We start from the raw sequence: 16,388 nt of genomic DNA on the forward strand, positions 1-16,388 counted from the left end.
AGGTGGTATGCTCAGCCGAGCAGCAACTGAAATGCACAGTCATCGTCGTCAAGAAAAGCAACAAGCGGAACGCCTTGGCTATAACCTCAACTCATTAGTGTACTTGTGGACATGGTTACGCATGGCGATGCGCCATACCGCCTTGAGACGCCTCTTGCGTGAAGCACAGGTGGATAGCCTATGCCAGCAGGGCAAGTGGTGGATGGAGCGTGACTTGCCGCGGAGACGGCAAGGTGCAGCTGCTCCCATCTATGCTATTATATCCTGGCATACTCGCTACGTGTATTGTTGACCGTAGCAAGTAACTGTACGTTTGCCTCATTCACAAATACCTCCTGCCTTTTTCCAACATACCATACCTCACATTGGCTAGACCGATTCAACACTTCTGCACCTCCTGCACCTCCTTCGTGAGCACACAACTAGACTCAGATTTCAGCTCGTCACTGCGGCCAAGCATCGCAAGACACTGACTTCACATGCTCACATGCTCGCTTTTAGCCCCGCTTCACAAGCACAAACCTTCGCCGCCAAAGCTTCCACTCGATCTCGCTATCCTGGACGTGTAAAAGTGTAGCAACTGACTTCTTCACTCGGAATAAGATGTCAACAGATGCGTGGTCCTCGAAGGGCCAAGCGGCACCGGCATGATCGAACAGCAGCCTTCAGTCGATCACTGAAGCCTTCCACACCATCTTGGAAGGAGGGAAAGTCCCTGCTGTCGTGAACAAGCAATTGTGACTCGCTCTGGAACACTCCACTGCACAAGCTCACTGGTCGAGTCACTCCATCCTTGGTCAGTGGCCGACCGCTTGTGCGATAAGCTGGCTCCAGCGTCCGCCTGTTAATCGAGTCATCAATTGAGCTTCTACGGCACCCGAGATGGCGGAGAGCTTTGGGTCCACTCCACTGGCCCGCGTCGAGCGACGAAGCTCAATGCGTACGGCTATCAAGAAATCAATCCAGGAGTTGGAGCCGTCTCCACACCCTCCAAATCTCCACAGTGTCGACAAGACCCAGCAAGCCCAGACCACGGCGACTGGTCAACGTAAGCGAAAGAAAGTCTTCGAGGACTTGGAAGCCGAAGGGATGGACAGCATCCGGCGCAAGCAACGCCGCGCGGCCAAACGACCGAAGACCACGAAGACACCGCCTCGTCAGAAGGCGGGATCAGCTCCGAGTGCCACGGCTTCTGGAGCCAACACCACATCTGCACAGCGCGAAGTACCGCCGTTGGAAGGCAGCGACTCCGTAGTCCAGGAGCCAATGCCGCAGGTTACGGATCAGCAACGAACAGAGACTGGAGTGACATCGTTTGTGGGCGGCAACGTGGGCGGTGATACGCTATCTCGAGAAGAAGTGGAACAGACTCTATCCGGCGACGAGAGTAGCGTATTGTCTGAGCACGACGACGCAGAGTTTGCCGGTATGGACAACATGCATAGGCAGCAGACCACCGAGTGTCCAAAACACACCGTCGATCGGATCAATCAGCCGTCTGCTGTAGTCACTTCCATGTCTATCCAAACCGCCGACCGGCTGGCAAACCGTACTTTGGCACCATCATCACCAATTCTCGACTCAGAAGCGCCGAAGAACGATCCTAAGACTACGCGCACTGAGCAGCGTATACCGAGTCTTCCCGATCCGGCGCTTTCGGTATCACCAGGGCATACTATTGTCCACCCTCGTAGCGAGAATCAACCCCGGGACACAGCAATCTTCTCCGCGCTCACCGATGAGACAGCTTTGCTAATCACTTTAACCCACCAAACAAACTCGCAGCAGAACTATTCGACTGGGGCATGGACTACAACATCCCAAACGCAGCCAAAGGCGCAAAAGGGCGGGAGTAAACCTATCGCTCTCCATCCCTATTCTCCAGCGTCTTCAACAACACTTGGTAGACGCAAGCCTTCAGACCAGGTATACGTAGCCTTAACAGAGACGGAAGCGGAGACGTCAGTCTCAGTCAATTCGGCACTGCCAACTATGCTTCATGCGGAAGAGTTAGGCCTTGTTATCAAGCTGAGCGTGCCACCAGAGGCTTTTCCCAGCTTGGCAGCCAAAAGCGCGATCATTAAAGACGTACACCACACAAGATCTGCTGATGGAGGTCGCGATCTGAGCACTCGTCGTTCCACGCGCAAGAGCATAGCACGTCCTCGCTTCGCTGCTGTAGACGATGAGACAGACTGGGACTCGATAGTCAATGATGTAGCTGAGACTTCCGGACTTGATACCTACGGTGACAGTAACATTCTGGTCGCCAGCAACGGCAAGGCATGGGGGAGGGCGAAGCCAGGCCTTGCTGCGGTGAAAGACACTGAGGGCAGGCCGCTAAAGAGATTGAAAACTAAATCGAAGGCTTGCAATGCCTGTGCAAAGGCAAAGCGTAGGTGTGTTCACACACAACTGGAAATGGAGACTCTGGCTGTCCAGCCGAAGATGGTGAAAACAAGCTCGCCCGCATCAAAGAAGCCTAACACTGGCGCAAGAGCCATCGCGAGAGGCTACTCAAAACCCGCTGCGACGAAGCCACCTCCGGATGACGCTGCGACAACGCCAGCCACGGAGAAAGAAGCAAGTGCCAAGACAGCTGCAAAACCAGCTCGCAGTGACGGAGATACAACTTCTCCACGCAAGCGAAAGCGAAATTACCTCTCGGACACAACAGGTCTAGCCACACCTGCTCCGAAAGCGAAGAAAGCAAGAACGATTGTTACGGCTCTCTTGACGCCTCCTAACTCGCCACCAGAACAGAACGATGACCTCTTAGCGCATGTGGATACCAACGTACTGGCCCTGTCGAAAGCAATGACTCGTCGACAGCCCCTTAGCCAGAAACCTGCACCTATTGGAGACCCTCTTGTGTGGGCAGATAGTCGGCAGGCTCTGTGCGAGACGGTACCCTACTTCAAGAAACCGCAAGGTGGCTGCCACCAAAACGACAAGCATGCATATGCCTTTCTGTTCGACGGTGTCGGTCACTGCCGCGAGTACATGGACCAAGATGTCATTATCGCACGTGCTGGTGGCTCGATGGAGGCAGATAGTACTACTGGCTCCATGCTGCAGGGCAAAGACCAAACGATGGATGATAGCCAAGTCGAGGCTGTCATGAACGACTTGGTGATGCAGAACCCGATTGTTATTATCTGCGGCAACAAACACGAAGGTGCACCCTGCTCAATGCCTCACAGATATTGCGTGCTTGGATGGTATAAGCCGGTTATGGTCTGGGCCGAGAAGACGGCCGGCAAGAGGCACAAGACGTACACGACTATCAAGTATCGATTGGAGCGTCTGCAGAGCTGCAATGCTTGGTACGCACCCGCGCAAACACCTCCACTCGATCATGCACCCGATGTCCTTCCCGTCCGCCTTGAGGAAGCGCAGTGTCGCAGCTGTCACAAGAAGTACCCGCAGATCTATCTGGAGTCATGGCTCTGCCTCAACCCAGATTGTGCGGATTTCTGGAAGCTTGAGCGTGGCCGTGGCGAAGAGGCGCCCTGTGGAAAGCTCGAATACAACCCTGCCTTCTTGCTGCACAGAACTCAATGGCAGAACGAGTCGGAACCGTACAGCGTAAGGGTGCCGCTGCCGGAAGTTGGCAAGGCGATCGGTGACAACCTGACTAAGATCAACACCCGTGGAGTCTGCTGCCCTGTGTGTGGAAGGTGCAACCCTCGCTACTTGTGGGCCGGTTGGCGGTGCGATAACGATAACCCAAACTGTAATTGGGAAGGGCTGTGGCCGCAGCACGCACCTGTCATGCCTGCGGCCTTGCACGTCCCTTGGGAGGTCACAGGACGTGGCCCCTCGCTTACTCGGAACAAGCATGAGAGCGGCGTGCATGTGGAGGTGCGATACACACACTCTTACAAAGTTTACAAGTATACCTTTGACGGCATTGTGGGCAGCTTCATTCACGCCGTCGCGAACGATCGCACGAACGGAGAAGCCAATGGCCCGGACAAGATGCTTTGGGACATCCAAGCGTGCGAGATGGGCCTAGAGCGGCGTCGCTTTGCGGCGGAGAAGAACTCGGGCTCAAAAGCAGAGAAGACCGTTGCCGCCGCATCTACTCCCTTTGGTCCGCCTACTCCGTCAAGCTTGTCTGCTCCGTGCCCGCCGCCTGCGATCGAGGGTTTGCCCGCTTCATCAGAAATGCTCTCCTCATCGGAACTGCTCCCCTCAACCCAAGTGCCCTTTCCGTTGGAATTATGTGCTTCACCAGACGTGCCTGCTTCATCGGAAGTGCCGATGGCCCTAGCACCAGCTACAGAGGACCACGTTGACGTCGATGCGCCGACGGATGCTACTCCCGGTGCGATGAACGACGTCAACCAGGGGAAAGACCATGGCGACTTCATGACAGCCTTCTCCATGAATTTCGGCATGCCGTACAAGTTCGTCGCAACTGGAGCTAGCAGATCGTTTTCGGATGCACCCTGGCCTGTGAAAGCGGCTCGCTCCCGTCTCAATTGGGCTGCGAGGGAGCTTCTCAGTGGAGAAGCTGACTTCAATGAAGAGCTTATCTTCGCGTACATGGAAGGGCAGAAGATCGAGTATCATGATGAAGGGGAAGAAGGTCTCGGACCTCGCATCGCCACACTCTCCCTCGGCGGCAAAGCCAAGATGCATATGCGCATGAAGGCAAAGCACTTCTACGGCGTGTCCAAGACGGGTGTATTGACCGCTGAGAAGCCGGTACTCGGAAGTGTTCAATACGAAGCGCGTCTCAAGCACTGGGAAGAGCTTCAGCTGCTCGATGACAAGCAAACATATCAGCGTCGTCTCAAGGAGGTGCCGAAGGAACTTGGTCTGAGCCACACGCGCAACGGGCAGCACAAAGATCTTGTGACGGTCACGCTCAGCCACGGCGACATCATCCTCATGGACGGTTACGACATTCAAAAGTATCTCGAACACAAAGTGGTTCCCGAAGGTTACCTCCGCTTTGCACTCACCTGCCGCAACGTGCTCACGCACCATCTCAAGGAGCATGAGCGCCCCAGCTACGTCGTCGAGCCGGATGATTATGGTTATGATGGCCGAAACCTGCTGTGAGGCTCCGTCAGCAGTCGGCGGGAAGGCAGATGGTGCATAATATTTAAAGTGCCAGAATGATAAAAAGCATCTGTACCAAGGGCCGGGAGCATGTGAATGAACATTGGAGTATGCAGCGAGCAGATAGGATTCGGGCAACTTGACACCTACACAGTACTCCGGCTCCATTCTGGAGGCGAAGGACATATACCAGATAGACCGTGTGTTCAGTGCGAGTGGTATGTGAGACTGCCCGGCAGACGGAGAGTATGCTGCGCTGTCAGTTTGTCTTGCGTGCGCCCGACTCCGACGGTGCTGACTGAAGGCCAAGCCATTGCCTCCCGTCCCATGCAAGAGAGATTGCGACTGATCGCTGATGGAGCGCTCATCGTCGTGCATATGGCTGGTGGTACGTGATAGTAGATGTGGCCGCTTTGACAGCTTGACCGTCCAAGTTTATGCGGTCTTGTCATCACGGGGATCAAATTCGTGAAGAATCATGCCTCTCGTCGAGCTGTTCTCGATTCGAAGCGACAACGGGCTCCAAGGAGCCAGCAGTTTGGAAAGACTAGATATTGAACAATGTGACGATGCGAACATATGCCGTGTGTCGAAAACCTACTGATTGAGTGTCAAAGCTCGAGCATCTTGTCCCTGGAGCGAACGAAGAGCATGATCAATGATGTCTATTGCCTGAGCATAGAGTTGAAGCTTGAACGCCCCATTACAGAGCTGACCGGCCAAAGAAGGTTAATAAATGGGGTAAGTAGGCACGCTTCGGCTCGTACGCCACGCTCCGGAAGGACGCCAGTGAGAAACCAGCTGAAGTCTTCACCTGACCACAGTTTCGTGTTGTACACTATCCTCATGGACAGGCTACTGCGATCTAGTGCTGCGGCCAATGGATATGTCCGCTTAGGGCAGGATCTTTCGCGCCAATGCAGACTACGGCGGACGTGCAGTACTCGCACGCTACGTATAATGCCAATCGCGCCAACCGCGGCCTCGAGTCGGAAGGATCCGCGAATGCACGACGCGGTTCCTGCAGCAAAATCGCATACTGCGCCGAGCGCGCGAAATACCCTTTAAGCTGGTTTGCCATTAATTAGGCAAGTACATCAGTTGATCAATGGCTGACGTGGAATCTGTCCCTCATGCATTGTGTTACGACATCGAGGAGTTGGTGGGTCGAGCATTTGACTGCCTGAGTATACTGTATGACCACCCTTTCATAGTGCGGGATGCGAAAGCCAACTTGATGTCTTACATCTGACTGGCCTGGATCAGTCATACGGCGCTGCGCCCCCATTCGCATGCAGCAGGCAGACGTTCCTGCGCGTTGGAGTCATCATACATATCCTTTCGTCCTCTCATATGCTCTCGCTTTCCTTTCCATCAACTTCAGTCACTCTTTTACCTGCACCGTTTGTGGTGCTTGCGTTTCTGCTTACGACTTACTTTCGTGGCCCCCACGCACCATCCGCCTTAGTCTAGGCACACAACACCCTCAACTTGTCGAAACCTCCGACTGACCGGCCACTGAGCCGGGCGGTACACGGACTACGGGACGATCCTGCCAAAGCGCTACTGCTGCACGACGCACGACATCCCAATAGGAGTATTTGGTTCCGCAAACTTGCAACCTCACACCGCAGACGCCACCGACTACCCCACGTCTTAGTCCTGATAGAGGCAAGACGTCGCGTGCTCACATCGCATCCTGCTTGTTCCGAGCAAAGCGTATTAAACATGCCTACCCCTCCCCGACCAAGCCTTGGACGGACTCTCAGCTGGCCTCCCACCCCAAGACTCATCACGTATGGACCAGCTGTCTCGCAAGTACACACTTCTGGAACGCAGTGTGCTACACCAAGGGCTCAGCCAAAGAATGGACCAGAGGAGGCCGACGGCGACTTTGACGAACATCCAGAGGAGCACTTCTTGTCACCAATGTACGAGTACGAGGACTGGGCATCCGACAGTGACGAGGGTGGCGATGACGACTTCGAGTGGGATGCAGGCATTACCGACTTCGCGCTGTTCCACACTGACAGGCGCCACGCTCAAGAGTCCAACGAGCGATTGGACGGCCGATGGAACGAATTCATGTCTAGGCAGCAGTCTGCGCTGCAGCGGGCCGTAGAGCGGAGTCGGTGCGCCTCACAGATCGACACGACTAAGCCTCCTATACCGGTTGAAGAAGTACCTGGTCTTACGCCAGATAGCTCACCTGAGCTTCACGATGACTTGGAGATCGAGTCATACCATGGCCAGGGCACACCACGACCGACCGTACCAGGTTACTTGACCGTCATCGTCACGCCACAGTCGCCAGAAGACAGGACAATCCACAGCAATGAAGACTTGCCATGCTTCCTCGAGCTCTCAGTTCAGCGAAAACACGCCCGGCGCAAGCTGGAACGGCCAGGTCTTCGCCATGCCCGGACGCTATCGGGCAAAGCGCACTCGTGGAGACGGCCCAGCTGGGAGATCCACACGCTTGGGGAAGAACCGGAGACTGAGCGCAGTGCCGAGCAGGGCGCGATCAGACGTGTTGGGAGTCGCTAGGATCTGCGTGGGAGAACGTCAAGCAAGGATGGCTACGGAGTCGCAGTTGTTGCATGTTGAAGTGGCGTTATGCGTGGGTGGCGAAATCATGATTGTTGCACGGGCTTTACTTTTCAGCCTTTGATGCATATGGAACGGCTTTTGGGGCACAGAGCGGAGCTCTGTTGGGTTGCACGATTCAAGATACCAAAATGACACACATTTCTGCGTTGCATAGCAAGCCTGTTTGGCAATGTACCTATAATAACAGCCAACTTGAGCTTCAGTCGTTACCGAGACCAACTGTACAACCTTCGACGTGAATATAGTCTTTGCGCTCTTTGTAATGTCTATCTGTGCCATGTCATCATGTTCAACAACACCCTTGCTAGTACAAGTGGATGTTCGCTGGGTTAAAGCTGTGCTTGATCAAGCCCACATTTTCCTGAAAGTCACATTGAACTCTGTGTGCAGCTTCTGAAAAGCCCTCAAGACGTCCTTCAGGCCCTCGCTGCTCCCACCAACACCGTTCAAAGCATCGCCGACAGCCACTTCAAGCCTAGCTGCATTGGCTGCACGTCGCTCATCACGTCTTTGGGATTCGTCTTCCTCATCCGCTACTTCCTCCCAGCTTTCCTTGTTCTTCGCCTTCTTCTTAGCAACAACCGGCGCTGCCTTCTCGTTGACGGACATGACCGAGTCGGCGACGCTAGGCCCGGAGACCGTACTCTGTTCTTCAGACGCTGCAACCTCGTTGTCCTCTGCCTCATCATGCACATCAAGGTCACCCATCACGTCCAGCATGTCCATATCAGTACCCTCTTTGAGCTTCAAAAAGTTCAGCAGTGAAGTGATGATGGTGGCTAGTACAAGGGAGAAATCGTTGAGCAAGAACCATATATCTGCGCGTCGGATACCGTTGGCTTTCTCGATGGTAATGACATCACCATGTTTGAAGAAGTCAAGCAACCAGGCGTTAAGGGGTACTTCTAGCTCGTCCGGATAGATGTCCACGTGAGGCACGACCGCCTCCTCAAGGAACACACCGTCTCGCGTGCTGCGGCAAAGGTCGGCGATGGAGTCGAAGTCATCGCCGGATCCAGATAGGGCAACGAATGGCGATCGAACTTTCGTCGGCGAAAGTGTGAACGACGCTTTCATCGAGCCGTCTCCGCCGACGCTCAAGCCTGTCAGCGGCAGCTTCCTGTCGTCATATTTCATATGTTGCTCAACGAAGGTCTCGACATACGTCCTGTAGACGTCAAGAGTCTCTTGGTTATGCGTCCGTAAGATACTCGCTGCCCTTTTCGGTAGCGGAGGCAGAAATACCATTGACGACGACGGCTTGACGACTTTCTCGCGGAACTCGGCATCTGCTTGCCGGCAGTAGATCCGGTTGAACAAGTGCGACATGACCAGCATCAATGTCTCCACAGTGTTCTTCTCCCTCTTCCCAAAATCGGCACACAGCTCGTGGAAGTAGCCTTCTTTAAGCAAGGCGTGGAACGCGAACGAGGAGTTCTCCGTGAAGTACAAATGGCTAACCAAGCCGGCAAAGTTGAGAGGCGCGCCACTTGTCCCGAGAAGATGCTGACGGCGCAAGTACTCGATGGAAAAGCGCAAGTGGTGCATTGTCTGATCCTTGAATGAGGGCCCGCCCATGTACAATCTCGGCTGCGAAAGCAGTGCGTTAATGGCACCTACAGCATACTTCGAGTTCTTCGATTCGTGTAAAAGCGTGAAGAGGCGCAGCACGAGTGTCGTGGTGAGCGGGAAGTGACCGTTCAGTGATGGCAGCCGAGAGCTGATAAGCCTGCACACTTTCGCGCGTGACACGCCCTGGAACACCACGTTCCCCAGCAGATCGAAGCCACGACGACCGGCACGCCCAGCACACTGGCGATAGTTGAGCGCTGTCAGGAAGACGGAGTCGCCGCTGAAGACGACAGTCTTGCAAGGCATGTTGATACCCATTGCAAGCGTACCGGTAGCGATGACGACCCGAAGGAAGCCTTTGCGAAAGAGAATCTCCACGACTTGGCGCAGCTTCCTGTTCAGACCGGCATGATGCACACCGATGCCTCTCTGCAAAGCATCGATGTACATCTGAGGGATATTGCGCCGATTCAGCTGGCCAACGTAGATCTCGAGCTCCGAAAGCTGGAGCCTGGTGTAATCCGCGAAATGGTAGCCGTCTAGCGGTGCATCCGGGTTGAAAGTCTCCCAAACGCTTGTGCCACTCTCTGCCGCATCGCGTTGCTGATCCAATTTTGAGCCCTTTTCCTCGTCCTGGGGTTTCGACTTCTTACCAGCTGCCTTTGCCTGCTTCGTTGCGTTCTTTTCTTGCATTTTCTTCCATTCCTCCCAGCGTTCCAAGTGCTTCTCCCACTTCGGACCGCTCTTCCTCTGTGCCGTCTCAGCATCTTGCAACTGCTGAAGCACTGCTTCAGCGAGCTTCTCACATTGGTTACGGTCGTAGTTAAAAAGAATGGCAGGTAGAGCGTCCTGGTCATTGAGGCGACAAAGCAATGGTAATGTCGTCTTCACCAGGTCGTCCTCCCTGGGTATGTGCACCGTCTGTGCGCTGATACCATCCGTGGACTGCGTGACTTGAGTCGACTCGCGGGAGGCTAACCGGAAACTTTGCTCGAGGTCTTTGACCACCAAATCGTATGGCGAGTCACTGTCAGCGATCCATTGCCGGAGCACGTCCTTCAGCCGTGCCTCCCACGCAAGCACATCCGCCTTACGCGAGACAACCGGCAGCACCTTCTCCGGATCCAGGTCGGCTGGGACGGGATACTTCTCGGTCTGACGGTTCACCATGACCCGCCAAAGCTCCAGACAATCCCGTGGCTCCATTCCGAGATCTTGCGGTATGCCACGAGAGCGATCGATCAAGCCAGCTACGGAATGAACGTGCTGGAAGCCAGTTAGCCCGTCAAGGCCAAGGGTACCGAAAGCCCTCTTTTCCGGCAAGCCCGCGAAAGTGAAACGCTCGGGCGGTACGTAGTAGTACTTCCGCAGATCTGAGTATCTGTACGGATGCTGGACGGTTACTAGATCTATACCGATAGCCTTCTGAGTGTCAGTAAGCCAAGTGCTGAACTCTTCCGGGTTACCGACGGTTGCGGACAGGGCAATGATCGGGCAGGGTGCCATCAAGAGCAACTGCTCCCAAACCACACCATCTTCTGCTTGGCCGATCGAGTGCACTTCATCAAAAATGATACGACGCACTCGAGACGACCACGCGGCGTTCGAAGGAGCAAGCAGCATGATCTGCAGCACATGCGGCACCGTCACCAGCACTTGGCAGCCAGTAGGATTGTTGATGCGGTAATCGCGGGTATGAATAGCCCACACGGACTTGCCTCCGTGCTTGAAGCGCTTGCTGTACCGTGCTTGAATCTCCGCCGCAATCTGATTGACTAGCGCCTTTGTCGGAGCGACGTAGACCAGTACACCATCATCGTCCGCTTCGAGCACCATGCGCATTGCGTAGAATGAGATGAATGTCTTGCCGGCACTGGTCGGGGCTACCGCGAAAACCGATTTCTGAGCATCGATACCATCCAGGACTTTGCGCTGCCATCCGTCTGGATTAAAGTCGACTCTGCTATCCGGCTTCGAGTCGAAACTACGTTCCAGGTACGGCCCACAGTATGTGAGCTGAAACTCTTTTGAAGGTAGTCTTACAGCAAGTCCTTCAACCTTCGACGGCAACGAAAAGGCAAACCCCAGCTTTCTGTCCTGTTGTGTTTCTGTCATGTTCGGCAAAGGCGGTAGGTTAAGAGTGGTTTCAGTGAGCTCCACATTCTGCACGATCGTCTTCGTTAGCCCTCTGCTCTTCACCACCTCGCCCGCTAAGCTCCAAATGAGCGCGGTGACCTCGACATGGCGATGCTGCTCCTTGCGGCGGCATGCATCAATCCAGTACTGCAGCACGCAATTCAACATGTAGAGCTTGACCTCGGCCTCCACAACCTCCCTACTAGAGGACTGTAGGCCGGTCAAGTAGTCTTTAGCCTTCCGGAATCTCGAGCGAGGCACAGTGTCTGCCTCGAGGTTCCTGCAAACAGTGTGCCATGCTGCAGCGACCTTGTCCCCGGCAGATTCATCTTTCTTCGCTCTTGTTGCGGCGATCTGTGCAAGCATTGCTTGCTTGCCTGCATTCTTCGCTGCATTCTTGCCGCCACCACCGCCAGCACCGGCTTTCTTTGCAGCTGCTTTGCCTTTGGCGGAGGATGCAGCGCTGTCGGAGGCGTCCGAGTCGGCAGGCGAAGTCTGCCCGCTACCTCTGACGGACGAAGACTTGCTTGTCTCGGCCGGCGCATCTATACCACGCGCCTTCACTGCACCGACGACGATAGTCTCCGGTTCTAGGCTCTTACCGATTGCGTTTGTAAGACTTGCGGCGTACGTACGCATCTCGGCCATAAACAGTTGCTCACGTTTAGCAGCCCAGAAGGCAGCTTTCGCTTCCTTAGGCGTAGGTGGGCCCTTCTGAATCAGCGGCTTCTTGGCATTATGCCAATGCGTGAGCTCTTGGAAAATCCGGTGCGACTGAGCAGACTCTTGCCCAGCCACTGTGTCATCAATCTTGAGATGCACCGGTGCTAGGTGCTTGTCAAACACTGGGTTGGAGAAAGGTAACACGGCAAGCTCATGGCTTGTTTCCTTCCCATCTGGAACAGCGCTCTCACCCGCTGTATCGGACGTTGATCCGTCCGGCAAACTAAGCTCGGTGTCACAAAGTGCGTGGGTGGCCGTAATGAGTGTGTCGAATGTCGATTTCACCTCTTCGGTCAGGTGAGGAGGCGATGTCACCAGCTTCAAGAATATTCGACCGTCAGTGTAATCAGCGAGGTCGCCTGCGAACGCATGGCTGGAGCTGTTGTGACCGCCTATATCTGTCCCACGTAAGATCGCGTCGGAGAGGCTAGCAAAGGTACAAAGCGCATGCTCAGCCTCTTCGTTACTCGCCGCGCTTGCGACCCGCCTGGCGGAGAGAGGAAGATGCTGCAGGTAGGCCTGATGTAGCAGGAATATACAGCAAAGCTTCGCAAGCACCTCTGAACCCACTGAGCTAGGTGGATCGTTCTGAATGGCCCTGACCGCAAGTACAGCTAGTGCTTGCCTGGGAGACAGTTCAGGAGCCGACTCCTTCAGCTTCTTCAGATCCTCTCTCGCATCAAGCGTGTCTCGTGACGGCTTTGCGATGGGTGCTTCGAAATGAGTGCCATCCATCGAGGAACGATGGCGAGCTTCAAGGACCATCGTCATGACTTTCGTGTCTCGCCACTCTAATCCGTTAACCAATGCGATATTGTAGCCTCGTCGGATAAAATGTAGAATCATCTGACGTAAGGCCGCGCGCCGGTCGTTTGGCATTGCGTCCGAAACATCGGTAGTGATGTGCTTGCTGCGGCGCTGAGTGGGTTCAGCACCGTCGTGCATCATCAGAAAGTACGGTCCAGTTTTACGGAGGTACTCAGTAAACTCTTCCGAGGTGCAGCTCGAAAACTCTTCGACTGCAATCGTCGGGTGCGACTTTAGAACCCTGCTTTGCAAATGCCGAATGATGGCTGTGCGTGCCAGGTGGTACTTGCCGGCATTCTCAACAATCGCGGATGGCGGAATGCACAGATCCTGATTACTGTCGAAGAATACGATGTGAAAGTTACATTTCCGCTTCACAAGTTGGTGAAGGAAATGCTCAACATTGTATGCCGCATGGAGCATTTGGAAACCGGTATCAAAGTCAAGCTTCGGGTCTGAAAAGCAGCGCAGGAGCATTGAGTCTCCCTCAATGATAAAGAGTTCGTCGCCGGCATAGTCGCCAACCAGGTCCACTCTCCGGGAAAGAAGTTTCCGGTAGGCATTCAGTACTTTGGCTTGGAGACCTTCGCCTTCTTCCGCGGCGTCGTCGTCTTCGTCTTCATCGTCCTCGTCGTCTTCGTCGTCATCGTCTTTATTTTGGTCGTTTTGGCCGAGAGTGGGGCCATTTCGCTGCTTTTCGTCGACTTCCGGGTCGTCAGAATCTGCGTCCCACTCATCAGGCGGTTCTTCTGAACCAGCGGTGCCGTTCTCAGCGGCGTTCGCCGCACTCATTCTAACGGGAGGCTCTTTGGGTAACAGATGACAATCACTGTTAGACGCTCTAAATACGTGCGGATCAGAAGGAGCGCTGGTGGCGTGTTTGAACAGCAATTCCGTTGAAACGGTTATGATAATGTAAACAGTAAATAGTATAGTAGACGCTTGTGCCGCTCAAGGTGTTGAGCTTGAGTTTTAGCGGTAACGCACGGACCGCTGACCGCATGACTGCCTAAGGCTCGCGTCTACGGTGCTGCTTGACACACCACGCAACTTGTGGACGCCGTAATGCTACAAGCCGCAACCGGCGGGTTGTGAGGGATACGGCACGTCTTAGATGGTGCGGTCTGGTGATACCATGTCAGCCGACGAACAACAGCTCTCAGAGCCTTCAAAGCTTACACTTTTTCGCTGGGCTGTTCGATATCCTCATTCGACGGGTGAGATTCCGCTACAGCGTTATGAGCATGTTCATCATCTCTACAGCTGAAGAGCACGAGGACGCCACTTCACGTTCAAGCTACCCTGCTGTTCTCTCGCCAGGGTTGCCGGGTTCCTGGCGGAGTTGCTCCTTTCGAGCTCGCTGTGTGCATAGTCCACACCAGAAACCACTATAGGTAATATTTGGACCAGAGAGCTCCCGTCCAGGCCCTAGTCGTTTATAGATACTTCTTGGCTGCAGCTGATACGCGACCACGGAAAATGGGACTCCGTACTGGCTGATTGATCAGATAGAACGGGTTCATGAGACACTTGATCCAGGCTTCGTAGACCTGCGCAGCAAATCAGTCTTGCCCAGTCTACGGGTTTCGTCTGCAATAAGAACGTACTTCAGCCATGAATTGTCTCACGGCATCCTCGGTCTGTTGACTGGTGGGGTTCGCTGCGAGCAAAATCGTACTCTGACGACCTGTCGAAGGTCTCGATGGTGGACTTGTCTGGTATGCGGAATATGTGGTATTACTAGGATCCGGGTTCATGAGCAGCATGAACTTCATATTGCCGCCAGTCAGGAAGCAGTGGACATGATTGTTTTGGAAGGTGTCGACCCTTCTGAGATACCTAGCAATACGTTCAGCTTTCCAATTCGCAAATACCGCTGTTTCAGACTTACTGCTCCTTGGTACCCCATTGCACTTCTTCAACGATGTCAAGAGCTGCGTGCACGATAAATTGATTCATGTATCTCGCCTCGTCGCGGAAGCGCGCAATTCCATCGCCGCCGACTTTCGAGGTGCCAAACTCGAGCTCGAAGAGCGGGTTGTCTTTAGTGCCGATGATGGTAAAATAATAAGACATGGCACTTGTCACCTCATTTTCGTTTCCGTCTAAGATTGACCGAGTAGCACACCCGCCTGGCAGGGAATGGTGTCGATTTGGTAAACAATTGTTCAGTAATGCCAATGTCCGCCGCTGTAAGGAGAAGGCACATCTCTCACACAAACCCTAACCCTGCCATCTCCGCGGCGAGTGGTATACCATTGACAACTCGACTACTGTTCGTCAGTCCTCACATACCAAAGCAGCAATGTTTGGCGCATTCAAACCCTCAAGCTCGCTATCTGGCGGCTTACTATGGTATGTGAAGCCTCTCACCAATGCCATACATATCCTAACCGAAGCCTAGGAAAATCCCGTGGCGCCTCTCACCACCCCAAAAGCTCCGCCATCGCCGTCGAATGCGCCGGGTAGACAATGTCGTCGCCACCCTCGACACAGCACTCAAACGGCAGGACGCCTCTACCTCAGCACGGTCACAACACGCCAATAGCGCAACATCGAGCGACCCTCCACCTTCACAAATACCAACCAATTCCACCTCCCACTCCGCCGCCACGCCTACGGACCTGAGCAGTACCGCAGAAGGCCGCCGCCTCCTCGACGCCTCCACCCACTCGACTCAGGACTCCCTCCGCCATGGCCGCGGCCCACGACAAGGCGAGCTCGTGCCCGGCTCTACGCGCACACGACTTGGCGACCAAGCGCGGAGGGAAAGCACGATCAAATTGATTGAGCGGTGGAAAGCTGAAATGCCTACTGAGCAGGAGATGCTGCCGCGGGACAAGTACACAATGTTTGATCGCAAGGTGAAGGGATATCGGAAGGGGGTGCATAAGCTGCCGAAGTGGACGAGAGTCAGTCAAAGGTTGAATCCGCCTGGGTTTTGATTTCACTTCACAGAGGCTTGGGTGGGTGTGGCGTTTAGTGGGAGGTGCACGGGATGATACATCGCTTGGCGCTGGTAGGAGGCTGCGTCAATGGTACGGAATGAAAATGGCGTTCAAGAAAGGAACTCTGCATGGATACTGTGGCCATGAGACGAACCGAAATGAGAAAACAACGCTTGCAACAAGCTAATCCAAACTCAATCCAAAAATCCCGGCGCCCACTTATGCCCAAAAATCTTCTCCAGCAGACTCTTATGGTGCAACCCCTTATCCCCATGCATCATCCGCGCCCGCTCATCAACCGACACACGATGCACATCGAACGATCCGGAACTGCTCCGTCGTCTCCGGCTGCCGTCTTCGCTCACGGATGCAGAACTACTCCGTCGACGTCCGCTATTCTGACTTTCGCTCGCGACAACATCACTACGCGCGACGCTGGGGTTGCGTGCTGCGGGACTGAGGTGGGCGTCGGTTGCTTGGGAGCTGAAGGAGGAACGGCCGGCTGCTAGGGGGTTGCTT

At 54.5% G+C, this 16,388-nt stretch overlaps 6 protein-coding genes across 6 annotated transcripts; 4 read left to right on the plus strand and 2 right to left on the minus strand.

The window, feature by feature from the left end:
* Positions 1-603: 603 nt before the first annotated feature.
* On the plus strand, positions 604-5,267 carry BAUCODRAFT_36249 (uncharacterized protein). Its single transcript, XM_007680398.1, has one exon. It carries the CDS (start codon positions 883-885, stop codon positions 5,071-5,073), a length of 4,191 nt encoding a protein of 1,396 aa, XP_007678588.1. The 5' UTR covers positions 604-882; the 3' UTR covers positions 5,074-5,267.
* A 1,534-nt stretch (positions 5,268-6,801) lies between these two features.
* BAUCODRAFT_26061 (uncharacterized protein) lies at positions 6,802-7,620 on the plus strand (the record flags this gene model as incomplete). The annotated part of the gene is made up of 1 exon (XM_007680360.1): positions 6,802-7,620. One exon carries the CDS (start codon positions 6,802-6,804, stop codon positions 7,618-7,620), a length of 819 nt encoding a protein of 272 aa, XP_007678550.1.
* A 408-nt stretch (positions 7,621-8,028) lies between these two features.
* On the minus strand, positions 8,029-13,713 carry BAUCODRAFT_124551 (uncharacterized protein; the record flags this gene model as incomplete). The annotated part of the gene is made up of 3 exons (XM_007680683.1): positions 8,029-11,813; positions 11,898-13,571; positions 13,677-13,713. The coding sequence occupies 3 exons, from the start codon at positions 13,711-13,713 to the stop codon at positions 8,029-8,031; spliced, it is 5,496 nt and encodes a 1,831-aa protein (XP_007678873.1).
* A 392-nt stretch (positions 13,714-14,105) lies between these two features.
* BAUCODRAFT_93647 (uncharacterized protein) lies at positions 14,106-15,054 on the minus strand. The gene is made up of 3 exons (XM_007680640.1): positions 14,813-15,054; positions 14,529-14,760; positions 14,106-14,471 (listed from the first exon to the last, which is right to left on the minus strand). Exons 1-3 carry the CDS (start codon positions 14,995-14,997, stop codon positions 14,358-14,360), a joined length of 531 nt encoding a protein of 176 aa, XP_007678830.1. The 5' UTR covers positions 14,998-15,054; the 3' UTR covers positions 14,106-14,357.
* A 172-nt stretch (positions 15,055-15,226) lies between these two features.
* BAUCODRAFT_124554 (uncharacterized protein) lies at positions 15,227-15,866 on the plus strand (the record flags this gene model as incomplete). The annotated part of the gene is made up of 2 exons (XM_007680684.1): positions 15,227-15,276; positions 15,326-15,866. The coding sequence occupies 2 exons, from the start codon at positions 15,227-15,229 to the stop codon at positions 15,864-15,866; spliced, it is 591 nt and encodes a 196-aa protein (XP_007678874.1).
* A 224-nt stretch (positions 15,867-16,090) lies between these two features.
* On the plus strand, positions 16,091-16,378 carry BAUCODRAFT_124555 (uncharacterized protein; the record flags this gene model as incomplete). Its single annotated transcript, XM_007680685.1, has 1 exon — positions 16,091-16,378. One exon carries the CDS (start codon positions 16,091-16,093, stop codon positions 16,376-16,378), a length of 288 nt encoding a protein of 95 aa, XP_007678875.1.
* Positions 16,379-16,388: the final 10 nt, after the last annotated feature.

Source organism: Baudoinia panamericana (genome assembly GCF_000338955.1).
Source record: "Baudoinia panamericana UAMH 10762 unplaced genomic scaffold BAUCOscaffold_10, whole genome shotgun sequence".
Lineage (NCBI taxonomy): Eukaryota > Fungi > Ascomycota > Dothideomycetes > Mycosphaerellales > Teratosphaeriaceae > Baudoinia > Baudoinia panamericana.